The following is a 17,657-nucleotide window of genomic DNA, read 5'->3' on the forward strand; positions in this document are numbered from 1 at the left end:
TCTCAAGCAACAAATCAGTGCATCTTCTGTTTGTTTCACCAAAAGATTGAGAGTTTACCAATAGTTTTCCATTATATGGAAAGCAATCATAAGTTCTAAACTTCTTACTGCAGAAGTGGGAAGTGGAAGAAAATGTTTCCATTATTTTTCTTGTAAATTTTATTATGTAGAAGAGTGAACATATATGATGAAAGTAGTATGTAATAAATTGTCTTCCTAACTCTGATGTCCCATTTGTTTTTTGAATCAAATGTATTGCTAGTTGTCTAAATCTTCCTAAGGAACAGCTGTTCTGAAATAATGAAACTGTTCACAGGAATACCTGTCTGCTGTTTATTGCTGTTGCTTTGCATTTATCAGCTTTCCCTCATAATGAGTCATGGTTAGCTCTTGTTAGGATTTCAGATGTTCTTATCTTACAGATTTTTTTAATGCACCTTGTTGGTGAGAAGTGCTCCGTACAGAAAGCTCCTAAGGTACTGTATAATTAAAAAGTCATTTGTAGTGCCGGTACCTAACTTTCTGGCTATTGCTTCCATAATTGTTTCCCTTCAAACTAGAACTTAATATACTAAGCTACCTGTTGTGTACATTATTGCAAGTGTGGTGGAAGAATTTGTTGGGACTGAGGAAACCTAAGTTTCCTAAGTGTTTCCTAAGTTTCAGTGGGATTTTTGCATCCATATTCTGATGGGACAGAAGACTGGGAAGAATATATGTGGCAATAACAGAACAGCTGCTGAGAAGTGGCAGACTGAGAAGCTTTCACTGCTTTTTGGTAGTGTTTAGTACGCAGTTATATAAGATACAGTGTGAATACTGCCAGGAGAAAATCTGTCTTAATATGTTTCATTTTATAAAAAGAGTGAGAGCTTTTTAAACTGTTAGCTTGGCAAACTCCCTCGTGGGTTTGGAACTCTGTCTGAGCTCTTCTAGGAATCTGCTTTGCTGCCTGTACTGAAGTTTTGCAGCTGGAGCTTAAATAGCAAGAAAATTATTAACTGTGGAGGTGAAAAAGAAGAAAACAAAAAATAACACATCCACCTTTCTGTTAGAACTTCATTAGCTATATGGAGTGAAGAGTAATACGTGGTACGTATTTTAGACGTAAAATTGATGTCAGAACAAGTCTCAGTAAAATAATGTTGTTGGGAAAGTGAACAGATGCCATGTTTTTCAGCATTTGAATATTCAGGAAAGCTTATCTTTTTCATACTGTAGCACGGACTCCAGAACTTCTCTCTTCCACATAGAACCCCCTGATCCCTTTCTATGGGGCTGCTCTCCAGCCTCTCTTCCCCAAGGCTGTACATATACCAGGGCTTGCCCAATCCCAGGTGCAGAAGCAGGAGTTCTTGTTAAACTTAATGCAGCTGGTGATTGTCCAGCTCTCTAGTTTTTCAGGATGTCTCTGCAATGCTTTACAGGAGTCAGCAGCTCCTCCCAATTTAGTGTTGTCCTCAGAGTTGCTTACTTTGCCTTCAAGTCCTATGGTCCAAGCAATTGATGAAAATGCGGAAGAGAATTAGACCTAAAACAGAGCCCTGGAGAACCTTAACAGTGACTGGGCACTAGCCTGATGCAACCCCATCTACTATTACCCTTTCAGCCCAACCTGCCAACCAATTGTTCACCCATCATACTATGATGTTTTTGTCTAGCTATGTGCTGTACATCTTTTCCATTTGAAAGCTGTGAGCAACACCATGGAAAGCTCTGCTGGAATACAAAAAGATTAAATCAGGTGGCCTCTTTTGGTCAACTGAGTAGGTAATTGTGTCATAAAAGGAGATATAAGTTCATTAAACAATTTCTCATGATTCTATGTTGATGGTGAACAAAGACTGCATTGTTTTTCAGATGTTTTTCAATAACTCCCAGAGTAATTTTCTGGCTTGTAATTAGCAGGCTCTTCTTTCTTGTAATTCTTGAAACCTGGGACTGCATTTGCCAGCTCCTAATCAGCTGAGACCCCTCCAGATTCACAAGACCGTTGAAAAATAGGTCTTACAATAACATCAGCCAGCTGTGAGTTCCCTAGGATGAATCCATTTGGACTCTCAGACTTAGGCATCCAGCTGGATGCATCTACTTTCTTCCTGTTCGTCCTCAAGGTGTCAATGGACAGCTGCTTTCTACTGCCAGTATTTTCCTTGTTTCTCTTCTCTGTAATACTGAGCAGTGCACGGAGTCCTTTAGTATGTTGTAGTCTCCAACTACAAATAATGGTTTTGTCCTAGAACTTAATGGCATCATTGCCAGGGACTCCCTTACATTACATTCCCATCTTCATGGTAAAAATGGAAACTTTTATGATCTGCAGTTTTATTTGCGGTTGATTGTACCTTCTGGCTTCAATGAATAAGTGGAATAACTTAATCGAGCCTTTATGAATACTTGGAAGCTGTCTGTTTCATGCTTACAGCTATAGTGTTGGCACTAATTTGCAACTTACTGTCTTGTAAAACATAAATCTGATTTAGAGCAAATTTCAAAAGTTGGAACAAGAGATCTAGTTGTTACAGGCATAAACCCAACTGAACTGTGGCAAAGCAATTAGAAGTCGGTTTTATTTGTAGCTTTCTTGTTCTGCAAATTCATAGTTAATTGCTGCTGTGTATATTGCAAGCACAGTATTTATATGTTAAAGCATCAGGAATACATACAGAATAATTAGATAAATGCATGGATATTATAGCATTTGAAATCCTAGTATTCACAAGAGTGAGTTGTGCTATTAATAGTCTTTTTTATTAAGTAGAAGAATCCACTGTGTATCTGTAGCACCAATAGCTAGCTGCTGACATGAGTGGTTTTGGGCAAGATAGAAATCTGTACCGCTGTGGATGACAGTAAGATACTGCTCTCTGTGGAATACATCTGGTATCGTACTGCAGAGGGGTTTGCAGTTACTGTCTGAATGCCATCAGCTCCAAAGGCAAATCTAAAAATGTGCGGTGGAAGTCTGTGTGCCAATAAAATCAAAGGGAAAAGCTCTTGCAGGCTTTTGCAGTACCAACATTTCACTCCCAGTTTCTCCCTTTCTCATTCAGGATTCAAGTCTTAATAATCTGTTGTTCCAGTTTAACGTTCCCAAGTTCTGTGACTGCTGAAATTTGGACTGTTAAAACCATTTTATTAACACATAGCAGCACACCCACCATTAGTATAGACATTAGTATAGATTACTGCCACTAATACTATAATGTTCTTCCCCCCCCCCTCCCCCCTCAGAAAATATAGTTTGGATGTGTTAAGGCTTACAGATCTTACCTCTAACCATAAGACCATAATAAATGCATCTCAGATCAGTAAATATTCTAAGTAATGAAATTGTATTGGAATAGTAAGTGGGCCTCTTTCTTTTTTTCTAAATAATCGGAGAAACTGCTGTCAGGCTATGAGAATTCATCTGCAGCAATTCATTAATGCTAGCAGCCCTATTTTTAGTTTTTCCATGGAGTTGAGAAATAAATGTGTCCATCTAGGCTGCAGAAAGAAGAAACTTCCTACAACCGTGTTTTTGCTTGCAAGGCAAAATCTTGTCTCAGTGGTACAAGTAAAGCCTTCCCATGCTGTTGGCAGCATTTTAAAGGCAAATACTGCTGATCAAGCTAGAAGTCCCTGGGGATAATTTGAAAAATAGGAGAGATGTCTTGCAAAACTGATCCTTTTTCCTACCTTTCTGTAGTAAATGGCATTTGCACTTATAAAATAACAGTGTAAGTTGACTTGCTGATTACTGTTTTATCCCCACTGCCTTGAAAAACGGTGGAGCAGAGGAAGACAAGAGGGGGAGAAGGAAAGAAGGGAACTGGGTGGTTTGTATGAAACAAAAGATGTGATGTTGTAATTTTTTTTTTTAGCTTTTAAAAAGCTGTATTTCAAACCCTTTCCCCTTGACCTACAAGTAGGGTAGAGCACACAACATGATCATAAAAACAGCTTATTAGTACAAAAAGGTGATGGGAAATGTGCATCTTTTTTCTTCTCCCCTCTTCCTTGCTGCTTGCATTTAAACCTCCTGCAGGGGGTTTGTTACTCTACCAAGGAAAAGCATTGCCCTTGACTTTGCTTCAAAGACTGCTAAAAGAAATGGTTTGTTCAGCATTACTTCCTGTGGCACTGAATCTTTTTCCTGTGCTGTGGTGTCTTCTGGTTGATGTGTTCCATCGCTGCTCAGTTTGAAAAAGGCTTTGTTCATTATCTGTAATGCAAAAGGTGAGTCATCAGGATATGATAAGAATTTAAGTAAATAAAAAAGCACATGCAATAATCAGTTACTTGGATCAGCCATAACCACCAGGCTCATGGATGTTAAATAAGCCATTGAAATATTTATTCCATAATGAGAAAAAAGCTTGGGTTGACAGTTGGACTGGATGATTTTAGTGATCTTTCCCAACCTTAATAATTCTATGATTCTGAAGTTATACAGCTATAGGAGGCATATTTTGTTGAACACCAGTGATGTGTACTGTACCTTTCCAACAGTGAGGTGGGTGTTGCTTATTTTACTGAGATCTGCCTCCTTCCCCAACAGTGCAGGCAGTTTCATATCTGCAAGAAATTCTTGTAGATCACAGCTGTCTTCTATTCTTAACTCAGGCAAAGTTAATTTAATTTTTCTGGAGGGGAAAAAAAAAGTAAAAAAAAAAAAAATAAATGAGTGTATCCTGTAGTATCAGAGCAGAGTGTTTGGGTAGTTTTTGGGCAGCTGTAGAGTCAGGACCTGAACCACTGATAGAGCACCTGGAGGATGGACCTGGTCAGCCCTGGAAGCACAGGTGAAGGCACTTCAGCTGTGTGACCAGAAGGTGTGGCTGCACCTCTCTTAGGCCTCATTTAAGGGCTTCCCCCATAGGGGAAAAAATCTCTGGTTGGGGATCCCTCCTTGGTGAAACTTTCCCCTGTGAACCTGGAATCTTCTGATACGGGTCAGCAATCTTCTTCCCTTCCTTTATAGCACCTTTCTATTTTGCCTGTCCTTCTGTCATCACGTATCTGTTGTAACGCATTTCACATTGTATAGATCTGTCAGTTGCCACACAGTGGAAGTTTTTTCTACTAATAGTGTGGCATCCCTGGGTTTCTGTGCATCTCTGCATTAAATGCTACATTCTCAGTGGCAGGATCCAAACCTCGCTGTAGAGCAGGAAGTAGGCAGAGCTGCACTGCACACCCTCACCCATTCATTCTTACAGGAAATCGTATGGTGTCCAAAATATACCTTGGGGACAGATTTTCAAGCCAGGCTGATGACTGCAAGGGAAGCTCAGCCTCTACTTTGTCCAGGTCATTGCCATTGATGGGCTGCAGCAGCACCAGCAGAATGTTCTTGCCAACAGGGACTTCAGTTGCAGAAAAGGTCTCACTGGTGTCGGTCATGTACTTGAACGTCCCAGTTACTGACAGCATGGGGACTGAGACTGCCCTGTTTGAATCAACCCAGAACTCTTGAGGCTCTTTCATCCGAGAGGCTTTCTTAGCATTCACTAAAAAACAAACAAACAAACAAAAAAAAAAACATCAAAAAATTTTAAATTGATTCTTCTTTTTCATTCTCCCCTCTGCCCCTTAACTGGGGTATATGTTTGTTTATAACACACTGTCTATGACAAGGATTGCACATGTACAATTGCATTTAGCTACTGTAAGCTTGTGTAACCTACCTTAATATGCCTTTTGTTAGCATCAGGCAGAGGCTGGGACAGACTCACAGCACAGGTTCTGAAATGCTATCAAGACTGATCAAAACTGCTGTGTCTACACCACTTTTTGCAACCAGAAAGGGCTACAAAGCTGGCTGAGATTTCTGCCTGCTCAGTTGTTTACTTCCTCCCAAGCTGCTAAGCAGTTCTTGAATGGCTTATAGTGAGATGCAGAAGACATGGATTCCTTCTACATCTCCCATGCAGCTGTGATGACTGTGCACAACAGCTGCATATTTTGAACCCATCTGCCAGGGCAGCTCTCATGCAGTGCCCTCTCGCAGCTGAGGCAGCCAGGAAGGCAGATGCAAGGCAGGCAAGGCACTGACACAGCTGCTCAGAAAAGCTGTGGGTGCCCCATCCCTGGAGGCTCTCAGCCAGGTTGGATAGAGCCCTGGGCAGCCTGAGCTGGTGGGTGGCAGCCCTGCCCATGGCAGGGGGCTGAAACTGGGAAGGCTTTAGGCTCTGTTCCAAACTAAGCCATTCTACGAACACAACAAAATAACAGAAGAGAGTTGCTGTGGTTTTTTTTTTTTCCACATCTCAGGAGAAAGAGAAAGCACCCAAAAGCAGTAACGAGCCACTTTCACAGCATCTGTAACCTTGCCAAACTTAGGCCCAGGAGAGCAGAAGCCAAGAACAGAATTAAAAGAGAAATGAATAGAACTGAAATTTCAGGTTAAATGCATTAAATTGGGATAGTAACTGATTTTTAAAAACCTAACCTGGTCTTGAGGAAGGGAAAATAAAGTGATGTTCAACTCTTTGTGAGGCAGCAAGTGATCAGTAGGCTGCCTACTGGTGTTTCTCACTCCTTTCCCCGAAGCAGCACTGCCCTCTGGCAAGGGTGAATGCCTGAGGGCATAGACCTTGGATTAGCTCCAGGCAGTTTCTGCATTCCCATTAAATGAAAGGAGCTTCCAGAAAGGCTTAACACAACATACCAGGAAGCTGATTGCTTCTGGAGCATTTAATGTGACTTTGGATGCAGAAAGTCTGCCCTCTGAAGCAAGGGTGCTGCTTGGGAATATCACCATTTCGTTGTACGCTGTTTTGCTAAATGCCAGTGGGTTTAAAATCAGGTATGCAACTGCAGTGTCTTCACTCACTGGTTGGTAATTATTTTGCAACCTCAAAAAAAAAAAAAAAAGTTGAATCAGTAAGATTTGCACTTAATGTTCCCTGCTGGATTCTGAATAGCAGTTCCTGCTCAGCAGTAAGTCTATAAATGTGAAAACAACTGTGAGAAGTGAGCAGCACTTGAGACTATTTGAGGAAATTTAGCCTTCAGATTTCTGCCACATCATTCTATCAATCCTTTGGCTCTTGGAAGCGTTTCATAAACCTCTATAATATGTGTCAGAGCAAAATATTGGGGTTTATTTATTTATTTTTTTCTTCCTGCAGCTACGAGGCAGAACATGGAACAAGACAGCATAAGCTGTCATGGTTGTCCCTCCATAGTCAAATGGCCAAGCCAAAGCTGCCATCCATTTCCCATGTTTATTAATAAAAAGTTACTTATCTAATTATTTCATCCTTAAGCCAATATTCTCCAGCCCACAGGTGGAGAATGCAGCATCTCAAGTGCATTGTTTTGAAAGAGGAGGCAGAACAGCTGACCTAGTACCATTCAGAGCTTCAAACACGTGCTGCTAAGCGAATAAAATTACAGGTTTCCTATATAGAAGAAGAAAAGTTTCTCTGTTAAAAGAAAATTCTGTTCTTATGACTGTGTGATCTTCAATACAAAAATTATTTTTGTAGTGCTATCTCTATGGTAAACCTCACATTGACTAAAAGGTGATGGTCTGTCACACCTCTTCTACAGAATTTGGGATCAGTTAATGAGCATTACAGAGCATCCTCTGACAGCACTCATGAAAGGCAAAGGAAATCTGAAATCAAGTTTGCAGTTGAGAAGATAAAGGTACAAAAGCATTTTATGAACACCAGAGCTCCAGTGCTAGCAGTAGAAGCCCACTTAGAAACTTATGATTCACTGCAAATTTTCTGAAATACGGTCACTGGTACACAGATTGCCCAAAAATTTGCCATCTCTGATACTGCATTCAGGCATTAGGATGCTGAAAACCAACTACGCTCTTAGATGCAAAACAGAGGGAGTTCTGGCACATCAGCAATGGAATAACACCACATAATTATGAGATTGCCCTATTTCTAGTTTTTGGATATTCTCCCAGCTTCCTTAACTGGTAGCTTACTTTCTGACCTTGATATTTCCTTTAGCCTGTGGAAAGGTATTGTTTTTGTTTGCTTTAAACCTATTTTCCAGATGACTTTTGCCCAAAGCCCCTCAGGACATTTAGATACTTTTTTGTAAGAAATCATGCATAGCACTCTATTATTCACCTTCCCAAGCCCTTCTTCACCTTAGCTGCCTGGTCTAGGAAAAGTCCCCTGATGCCACCCCCTCCACTTCTTCTCCATTGCCCTGGCTATCTTGAGGCTGGCTGAGAGGAGGTGGCATGTGGGCAGAACCCCAGGAACAGGACACTGCATGGAGCAGTGCTCAAGGTTCCTATGCAAGTGAGCTCTTCTCTCTCACCTCTTGGCCTTGTTTCTACCCTGGGAAGCATAGTAGCTAACCTTTCTTCCCCCCAGCCTGCCTCAACATAAGTACTTGCCTCCCTCTCACCTGCCATGCGAACATCCACTGCGAACACTAAGTCAGTAGTCGGGTTGAGGTCTGTCAGTATGTGCTTGCTTTGGCCTTTGCTTTTGGCCTCCACAAAGGCATTTATTTGTTTTGTTGCCTCACTTGGGTTTGTAAAGTCCACAGCTCGTGTGTAAAAAGCATCAGCAAAGCGGAGCAAGTTATGCACAAACTGTTGGGATAAAGGTATGCCAGGGGCAGAGAAGAGGCAGAACATCTTGGAAAAGAGCAGATCCTCATCCTGGGTTTTGACAAGGTTTTCGATAGTCCTCAGGCTTGCAAGGAGCTTGTGCCCATCCACCCTGGAGGTGCAATCGAAGTCTCCAGAGGGGGGAACAAATCCCAGCAAACCCTGCAAATCAGCAGCTGTCTGATTGGATGCACCCAAGTAGAAAGACGCCAAGGAGCCATAGAGACTGGTAGGGGACAACAGGACATTTTGGCCTTGCCGTGCTTCCCTCTGCAAACTGTAAAATCGCATGCCGAGGACATGCACAAAGTCCTTCAGGTAGATCAGTTTCTGCCTTCCACGGACAGTTAGGCTAGGGGAATCTAGCCTGACTTCATTCTTCACATCCTCTTCATAGGCAGGCGTGGTTTGGGATTCAATGGAGGCAGGCACAAATGTTTTCTTTCCTTCCTGGGCCAAGTGTTCCAGCTCCTCACAGGCACTCTCATTGATAGCATTCAAACTGAAAGGGTGGACATAGACCCGATCGCAACCCACTGCAGTGAAGCACAGGAGCAAACAGAGAAGGTCTGCTGCCAGCTTCATGTTGAAAAACCACTTCCACAGCATTTGCTGAAAGAAAAAGCAGGGAGGAAAGAAGACTGATCAGCCTGTTATAAATATTGTTTCCTTTATGGTGAGGTGCTCGCACTTTGTGTGTTACAAAGGCAGGAAGCAGTGTCTAGTGCTGCCTACACTGTCTGCTCAACAAAAAGGCCAGGGTGGAGTGACCACCAGATTCAGTGGCTGCAGATGGGAAAATGCTAAATGTGGATCTGACTACATTACCCACTGTCACAACCTGAAGACTGTGCACTGGAAGAAACAGGGCTGCAGATCTCAATGAGCTAGGCTTGCAAACAAGACTGCTAGTTCTTTCAGAACATTATAACAATGCAGCTATGTTGCTCCTGGGACCTAGTCAAAGATCTGTCTGCATACTGCTGCACTAAATCTTGCTGACAGGAGGACAAGCTAAGCGATTTGCCTGCTGTTACAGGGGAAGTGGGTTTGAAAACCAGTTCTCTTAAGGTCCCACCACTGAGCTCTCCTGCTCTGTATGTCAAGTCAGTGTAGTGCATGGCACTAACAAAGCACTTCATATTTCCACAGCCCAGTGCAAACATTCATTCTAGCTTCTAGACAAACTGCCTCAAGGCTCTCTTACACAAGTGTGTTGCCACTGAAACCAAGTATTTATCTTCATAGCACTTTTGTCACTTAAAAACAGGATTAAGAAAGATAAACTCAGTTTTTCTCTATTGCACAAGTAATCCTTTTCTCCAGTAAAAGGTTTCCTGCCGCTCTTGTTTTTCCTGACTAGAAATGGAGACTTCTCCTGAACATGGACATTACCAGTGTTTTAGCACAAGGGATCAGATGCATATAGGTTACAAGAAAGGCACAACATGTATGCGTGCACATACATATCCACATACACTTGTATACATAAACACACTAACAACTTCTCTGTATTTGTAATTCTCACTTCTCCTGTATCATTTTTTTTAAATAACTAATAACTCTGCTGCACCTTCCTTGGGTTTATACTCTACAACTTCAGATTCACATAGTTGAAATCCAAATGCGTAAGACATTACTCTTCTGTGAGAGTAATGCTTGTTATGGGCCATAATGCTGTTATTCAGGACTACATTTTTACACCACTAGTCATATCTTGTTTGTTTCAACTCTTTTCACCTTCTTATTGCCCTTTCCAGTCTCTGCAGAGTTTGTTGAACAAGCGAAACGCTAACCAAGCTCTGATCTCCACCTTCTTCCTCCAGTTTTTGAGTGGTGCCAGTCTCCAAGTAGTGCCAGCCTGGTAGCTTCACACTTTTAGGAAGACACAGTGCAATGTCTGTCTCACTAACGCTTTAATTTACATAGAGTGGAAGCGCTATGGATTGAATCCAGCCATTCGAGAGCTGACACCCCACCTGATTTACAAGGTATAACAATATTCGTTTTGCTCAGGGATCTCCAGGTGTTTCATGCCTAATAATGCTCGGGTATGCAGTATCACCACCCTCTTGCAAACGCAAAACCTGAGAGGAATAGACACTTGGTAATTAGACAGACACCTCACTAGGTAAGCGCCTGTTAACATGCATTCACATTGCCAGGCTGTAGACACGTCTAACAGGTTGGCTTACAAAAGGAATTTCTGCTGTTGTAGTTAATCCCATCCTATCTTCTAAATCAACACATCGGCAGCAGTAGCTGGTTCTGCTATTCCCTCCACTCTCTGCCTTCATCCTCACAGCAGCTGGTGCTGGCAGATTGCTTCCCCCAGAGCCACCACACCAACTCTCACAGGCAGAAACAGCAGGAGGGCAGTTCTCGCTGCTGCCACTTAAACAACCTGATCTGTGCAAAGCAAACATGCTGTATTTCCCTAAGTAAATCCACACAGAGCCTTTCAGAAAAGGAAGAAAACTTGAGCCGAACAACTGGCATTCAGAGCAAACTCACCGTGTGTGCTTAGTGTCCGTGCTGCTGTCCCCCACAGATGCCCTGCCCTCTGGGGCAGACTCCTTGTGGTTCCTTTTGAGCAGTGTGTGGTGGCTGCAGGGGCATTTATGCCCTTCCCAATTTGGGGGCCTTCCCAAATGTCTCCAGTAGCATTGCACAAAGCTACCTCATGGGTGGGAAGGCTGAAGAAAGTTAAATCAGACCAGAAAGGACCCAATGAAACGAGTGCAATTTAACACTGGACAATGCACAAAAAACCCTAGAGATCAATACACAACCTTTAACCCGACCCAGCTCATTTGTGTAGCCTGCTGTTACACATTGACTAAGATGGACACCGATGTTTTGTTATGCAGGAGAACTGATTATAGGACCTGAAAATAACTCTGCTCATTTTTGTGCTAGACTCAAATAAATGCAGATTTCCTTGTGCCTGCAGTTTTTGTAGTCAGATCAGATATTTTTCTTCTTGGATAAGAATCTCTAACTTGTGGCTTGTCAGTGTGATTGTGACACATCAGTGAGTGGGATATTTCAATTTTTATCCTCTTAATCTATCCATAACATCAACAGTTTATTCATTTTCCTTTTCAAAGCAAACGTGCTGGAAAGAAGAGGATGAAAACTAGAAGGGATTAGGACACCAGATCCAGGTAACAGAATTCACCTCTCCTAGTCTCAACTTCCAACAGTCCTACTTAGAAAAAAAGAGAGGGATTCAGAGATCTTTCTGCTGCTTTGGAAGCAAACCTCCAGCTTTGGCCTAGAGTCATAGTATTGCTAGGGTTGGAAGAGACCTACTCCCCTGTATAGCCCCTCTTCCTCTTTATGCAAGTAAGTGGTAAATTAAACTGGGGGTGACATAGATGGTCTCATTCAGCACCATCATTATAGTCAGCAATTTAAATCCTATGGCCTTAATGGGAATAGAACTGACAACATCCTAGGGTCTCAGTTTTAAAGAGCCAGTCAGGCCCAATTTGTGCTATAGAGTTCAGTCACATGAGGACTTCAAGAAGCAAGCCAAGAAAGACTGAACAAAGTTTTAGATGAGTTTGGGCTGTTGGAAGTGGTGAAACTGAAGGGTCTGTCAGTGACATCTGAGCCCTGATGGAGGGATGGAAAATGTCCATCTCTGCAGCACTGCTTTTCATTTGAACAGTTTCACTACTTAAGCTGTAATGAGGTTTGAAAACAGTCCTGAGCATAGCCACATATGGCATGCTGTCATGCAACAAGGCCTAAACAAACAGCTTGAAATATTTAACGTGTTTTCTCCATCTGAATCGAAGGAGCATCTGGCTGCAGAACAAGCCCTGTGCATCTGCACCATCTCCAAATGGCTATAAGATGCATGGAGCCCAGCCATACATCCAAGCAATGGGAGAAGCAGCTCTTGCATTAAGAATGCATTGTGTTCAGCTAAACGCTGAAGAGACAGAGCTGGGTCTCAGATTGCAATCTCCTTTTTTAGCCTTCCATTCCCCAGGGCCAGTGAAGGTGCATATGTTACCAAAGCAGTCAGGCCTGCAGGAGGCATTGGGCCTAGCAGCATGTTCTGAGCTGGGCTGCACCATGCCCATGGACCACAGCCAGCCTGCTGCATCCTACCGAGTCAGGCCTGCGCACAGAGAAAATGCAAGCTCCATCTGAAGTTCTCAGTATCAAGAACACTGAAGTCTGGGCTGTTTCAGCAAAGGGCACCTTGTGCTCTGTAAAACTGAAAAGTATCCTTAATGAGGGTTGCTCAGTAATAAGCTGCCAGACTTACGTATTTATTGTGGATGTTATGTACTGGATGGGAAATCATCTAACCCTTAGCTACTGTACTTTTTTTTTTTCTTAAGTCATTTTGCCTCACACGTGATACAGAAATGCTGTTGTAGCACCCAGAGGGAGCAGCCTGGGTAATCCCAGCTTCCAGCTGCCCTGTAGGCTGTAACCACATCACATTGCAGCTCCTGCAGTGAATCACACTCTCCTTTTGCTGTCTGTAGGCACAGTTCTCAACAGCATGGTGGGAACTGTGCCTTATGGTGGTAAAGACTTTGATTTCTGCCCATGTTTATGCCCCAGTGCAAAGCTCAGACACAAATCCCACCAAATTTGCCAGTCCCTTATGCTCATTCAATTAGCATTCCCCTACAATTACGCATCATTCAGTAGTGTATTTCTTAGATCTCTGACATTTACTTTTTCATTTTATAGTAAAAGAAGATACTCTAAGATTATAGACAGTATGCATTATCACAACTGGGAACATGTTTTTTCCTAGTATGACTTAATTACAGGTTTTCATTTCACTTCTGAGCTCTTTTTAAGGTAGAGAGCACAAGCATTATCCCAATTACTATACGCAGACGCTTTTGTCAGGCTTAATTTTGTTGAGCTGCCATCATTTTAGGAACGATGCTGTGCTTGAAAAGCTAGACTTCAGCAGGATGACAGTCTCTATCACAGAATCACCACGGTTGAAAAAGACCTCAAAGATTACCCAATTCAACTGTCCACAACTCACCAATATTCTCACTAAACTACATCCCTCAGTACAACACCTAAACATTTCTAGAACACCTTCAAGGACGGTAACTCCACCACCTTCCTGGGCAGCCTGTTCCAACACCTGACCACTCTGCCAGAGAAAAAGTATCCTGCCTGTCAGCTGTGATGACTCTTGTCCCTGAAGAGAACCGTGGCAGAAGAATTGCACTGGGAAAACAATGGTTGAAAAACTTTCATACAATCATAAGGCTGGAAAAGACCGCTTAGGTCATCTCATCCAGCTGTCAAACCATCACCACCATGCCCACCTAGTAAGCCACATCCCTAGGTGCCATACCTGCCTTTTCTTGAAAGCCTCCAAAGACAGCAATTCCACCAGTTCCCCAGGGCTTTCCAGCAGCTAGGGATTCAAGAACATAGAAGCAAGATCCCTCCTAAAATCATTGCCTGTACAAAGAAAGCCCCGATTTTCTGTTGCAGCTCTCATCTTTCAATACCCACAATAAAGGTATAAAGAAGCACAAACCTCTCAAGCTTGCTGTTCAACGAAGAAGTTCCTGCCCTTCTTTTGCTTCACTCCTCCTGATCTCTGGAGGGGGTCTTGGAACTCCCTTTTGTACTCACCCTTACATAAGCAAGCCCAAGCTTCTCATCCCTCCCCTTGCCCTACTTTTATTTAAAAAAAAAAAAACAAAAAAAACCTGCCTCTGTTTTTCCTGTTTGTTATTCATGGTCACAGCTGCCTTCTCCAGAAAGGAAGCAGAGAGTGGCTGAGAATCTGCTCCTGCTGATACTGCAGTCACTGCTCTGATTGCAGCCTTCCTCATCTCCTTTGCTCCATTAAAAAGAAATCCCTTTACCAGCCTTTCTCTTCTGAAGTGCAAATAGCAGATAGTTTTATTGCCCAAGAAAACTTCTGGGGTGTGTTCCTGCCACTGCTTACTTATGTAAAAACTGCCAGATATGGTTCAGAATTTTTAACCCCAGTAGAGTAATACTGATCTTCTAGCCGGAAGTGAGTAATTAGGTCTTCAATAGGAAAAAAATATTTTTGCCCAACACCAAACTTCAATTGATCAGCAAGCCAGCAATTCTTTTGCTGAAGAACACCTTGTCTCCGTTCTGCTGAAGCACCCATTGATCCGAGTTCCGGGAAGGGCCGTATAAAATTCAGCACTTTGTGCAGAGATAGTAGTAAATTTTTTTTTTTTAAATTTTTTTTTTCCCTTTGTTTTCCAGTCTTCCATAATTCACTCTGAGACCTGAACTCAAAGGGGCCAGACATACTACTAGGACAGCATCCCAATAGTCACCTGTGAAGTTAGGATGGGATTTATGGAGAAGTCACTCTGGAGAGAGGATAAGGAATGATGTGCTCAGACTCAGCCCAAAGGCAGTGCTAAGAACATCAATACAAGCTCTTCATAGACTGAGTTGACACTTCTGGCCTGCATTGATTATGAATTCACATAGGGTTAACTCAGAGTGTATGATACGTGACTATGTACACATGTTACTAAATTGTAGAGTATCTTTCTTTAAGACTGATTTACCTTGAATAGAAAGCAGGACCAAAAGAGTTTATCTGTACAACTTGTGGACTTTGGTTGGCAATCACAAATCTCTATTCACCATCAACATTCATAACTCTTCTCTCCCTTTTGTTTTGAAAAAGGAACATCACATCAGGTCTGGACAAGGAGGGGACAAACTACAAAAAAATGACAGGAAAGAGAAAGAGGAAGCCTGTGTGGGAGGACTTGCCAAGAAGCGGACAGGAAATACTGCTTTAAGGATAGGTGTAGTGATTGCTGCGAGATGGCAGGCATGCACGATGCTGGAAGGAAGAGATTTTGTGAAACCCCCAGTATAATCTTTGTAGAGCAACCAAGTGCCTGGGGAGAACATGGCATTTTGGTTTGGAAGAATAACCACTGGGATTGGGAGAGAAAATGCAAAATATTGAAGTCACACACCAAATGTTGACTCCGTTTTGCCATAATTAGCAAGTTCTCAGTAAAATTACAGGCAGAAAATGTAAAAGAAAGGAAGTGTCCTGCTTCATACACAAGCTGCAGAAGACACAGCCACAGGACGCTGTAGAAACTGAAAGTGTTTAACTGAAGCAAAATTTTACATGAAATCACTAAGGGCACAGTTATCAGAAGATGCAGAACATGATAGTTCAGGTGCTAACTCAGGAGATGCCACACAATATGCCGTCACGAGTTTTAGATCCACGTAGCACTTCACAGACTCCTCTCTAAGTGCCTGTCTACTGCCTATGATGGAAATAGAAATTTCTGAGCTAAGGTCAGCTTAACCTGGCTCATTCTGCAGAAATAGAAATACTATTTCAGTGTCACTATGTCAATGAACCATCACACCCAGCAAACCTGACCCCAGCTGGGCAGTGCTCCTTTGTACAGCACATTTAGGAGCACACTGTTGCCTTTTCAAAAAGAAAAAAAAAAAAACACCAATAAGCCCAGGGAAACGTGAACAGTGTGCAAGAACAGTGTCTAGGCTCCTAATATCAGTTAGCCACTTTAAGGGGATTTTTTCTTTTCTTGCTTAGTCAAAGCACTTGTATTAACTACTGGCAGATTCACTGCCATGAGGTCTGAAATTTGATTCTCTATCTCCTGCCAGACTTTCAGGGTCTGTTCTCACTTCCACTGCACACAAAGTACTCATTGAATTTTCCCAGAGTAAATAAGTAGGGAGGAGTCAGGTAGTACAGACCTGCTATAGGCCAGGTAGGTTTCTGCATGACAATAAACCAGCCTTCCCCCATTCTGTGACAACTATGGCAAGTTGCCATTTTTTTGTTTGTTTTTCCTTATCTCTGATAGGGAAAGGCTGTGCAAAGTAATTTTTTTTTGGACTATTTTAATAACACTTTGATAAGGAAAAGCTTTGTATGTAATTTTTATTTTCCCATGTTCTCTCTGTACACCTGACTTCTGCCCTTGTTGGCAGGACACACTTTTCTGTGAAAGCAGCTGGTGAACATGAGGGATGTACTCAGCACTTGCCCAATTTTTTGTGTAAAGAGGATTGCAAAAATGCTTCTCAATAATAGCATTCAAAGTGCAGATGATGAAAGAGATTATCCTGCTGCTGATGCTGATTCTCACAGTGAAGAGAAGCACAACTAAACCCAGGGACCATGTGAGCAAAGGTTAACCCTAATGCCAATTTTTCAGCATGAAAACTGAATCAGTGCTGTGCTCGACTTGGTTATAGAATCATAAAATCATTGAAAGACCAGTAACATCACCTAGTCCAACCATCAACCCACCATGCCTACTACATCCCTCATGCCACATCTACACAGTTCTTCAACACTTCCAGGAACGGTGACACAATGCACTTCCCTGGGCAGCCTGCGTCAGTGCCTCACCACTCTTTCTGAGTCCTAATATCCAATCCAGATCTCCTCTGGTACAACTTGAGGCCATTGCTTCTCATTCTACCAGTCAGACTAGGGGAAGAGACCAACCCCCCAACCTTGCTATGACCTCATTTCAGATAAAGAGCAATAAAGCCTCTGAGTCTCCTCTTCTACAGACTAAATAACCCCAGTTCCTTCTGCTGCTCCCTGTAAGACTTGTTCTCCAGATCCCTCACAGCTTCATTGTCTATACCTGGGCACACGCATTGTGAGTGGGCAGCTGTGGGGCTGACTCAAGTAGCTAAGGTCTCCCCAAAACGATGCATGGGGCACCATGTTCCCAAGGTGCTCTAGCAGTGCCACAAGCCCTGCTGCATGATGGAGGGGGCTGCTCCCAGCAGCACCACCAACTCTGCATCTCCTCTTCTCTTGCAGATGACCTTTCTGCTGGTGCACACCTATCTCCAAAGCTCACTTAACAATACAACACCTGCAAACATATCAACGCCAGCAGGCATTGCTGCAGCTTATAACGACATTCGGTACGATACAGCTTCCGTTGGCAGGCTGTATATGTAGCAAGGCTACATATACAAGCTGCTGCAGTCGCGCCAGCTCCCATTGAGCTGCTTGCATCCACAGTGGGGCTGCCTGGAGCCCAGAAGC

The 17,657-nt window shown here is 42.7% G+C and overlaps 1 protein-coding gene across 1 annotated transcript; it reads right to left on the minus strand.

Annotated features, from left to right (window-relative positions):
• Positions 1-4,015: 4,015 nt before the first annotated feature.
• On the minus strand, positions 4,016-9,163 carry AGT (angiotensinogen; the record flags this gene model as incomplete). The annotated part of the gene is made up of 4 exons (XM_079550060.1): positions 4,016-4,207; positions 4,484-4,628; positions 5,231-5,495; positions 8,371-9,163. 4 exons carry the CDS (start codon positions 9,161-9,163, stop codon positions 4,016-4,018), a joined length of 1,395 nt encoding a protein of 464 aa, XP_079406186.1.
• Between the last annotated feature and the right edge of the window lie 8,494 nt (positions 9,164-17,657).

Source organism: Tetrao urogallus (assembly GCF_951394365.1).
Source record: "Tetrao urogallus genome assembly, chromosome: 2".
In the NCBI taxonomy this organism is placed as follows: Eukaryota; Metazoa; Chordata; class Aves; order Galliformes; family Phasianidae; genus Tetrao; species Tetrao urogallus.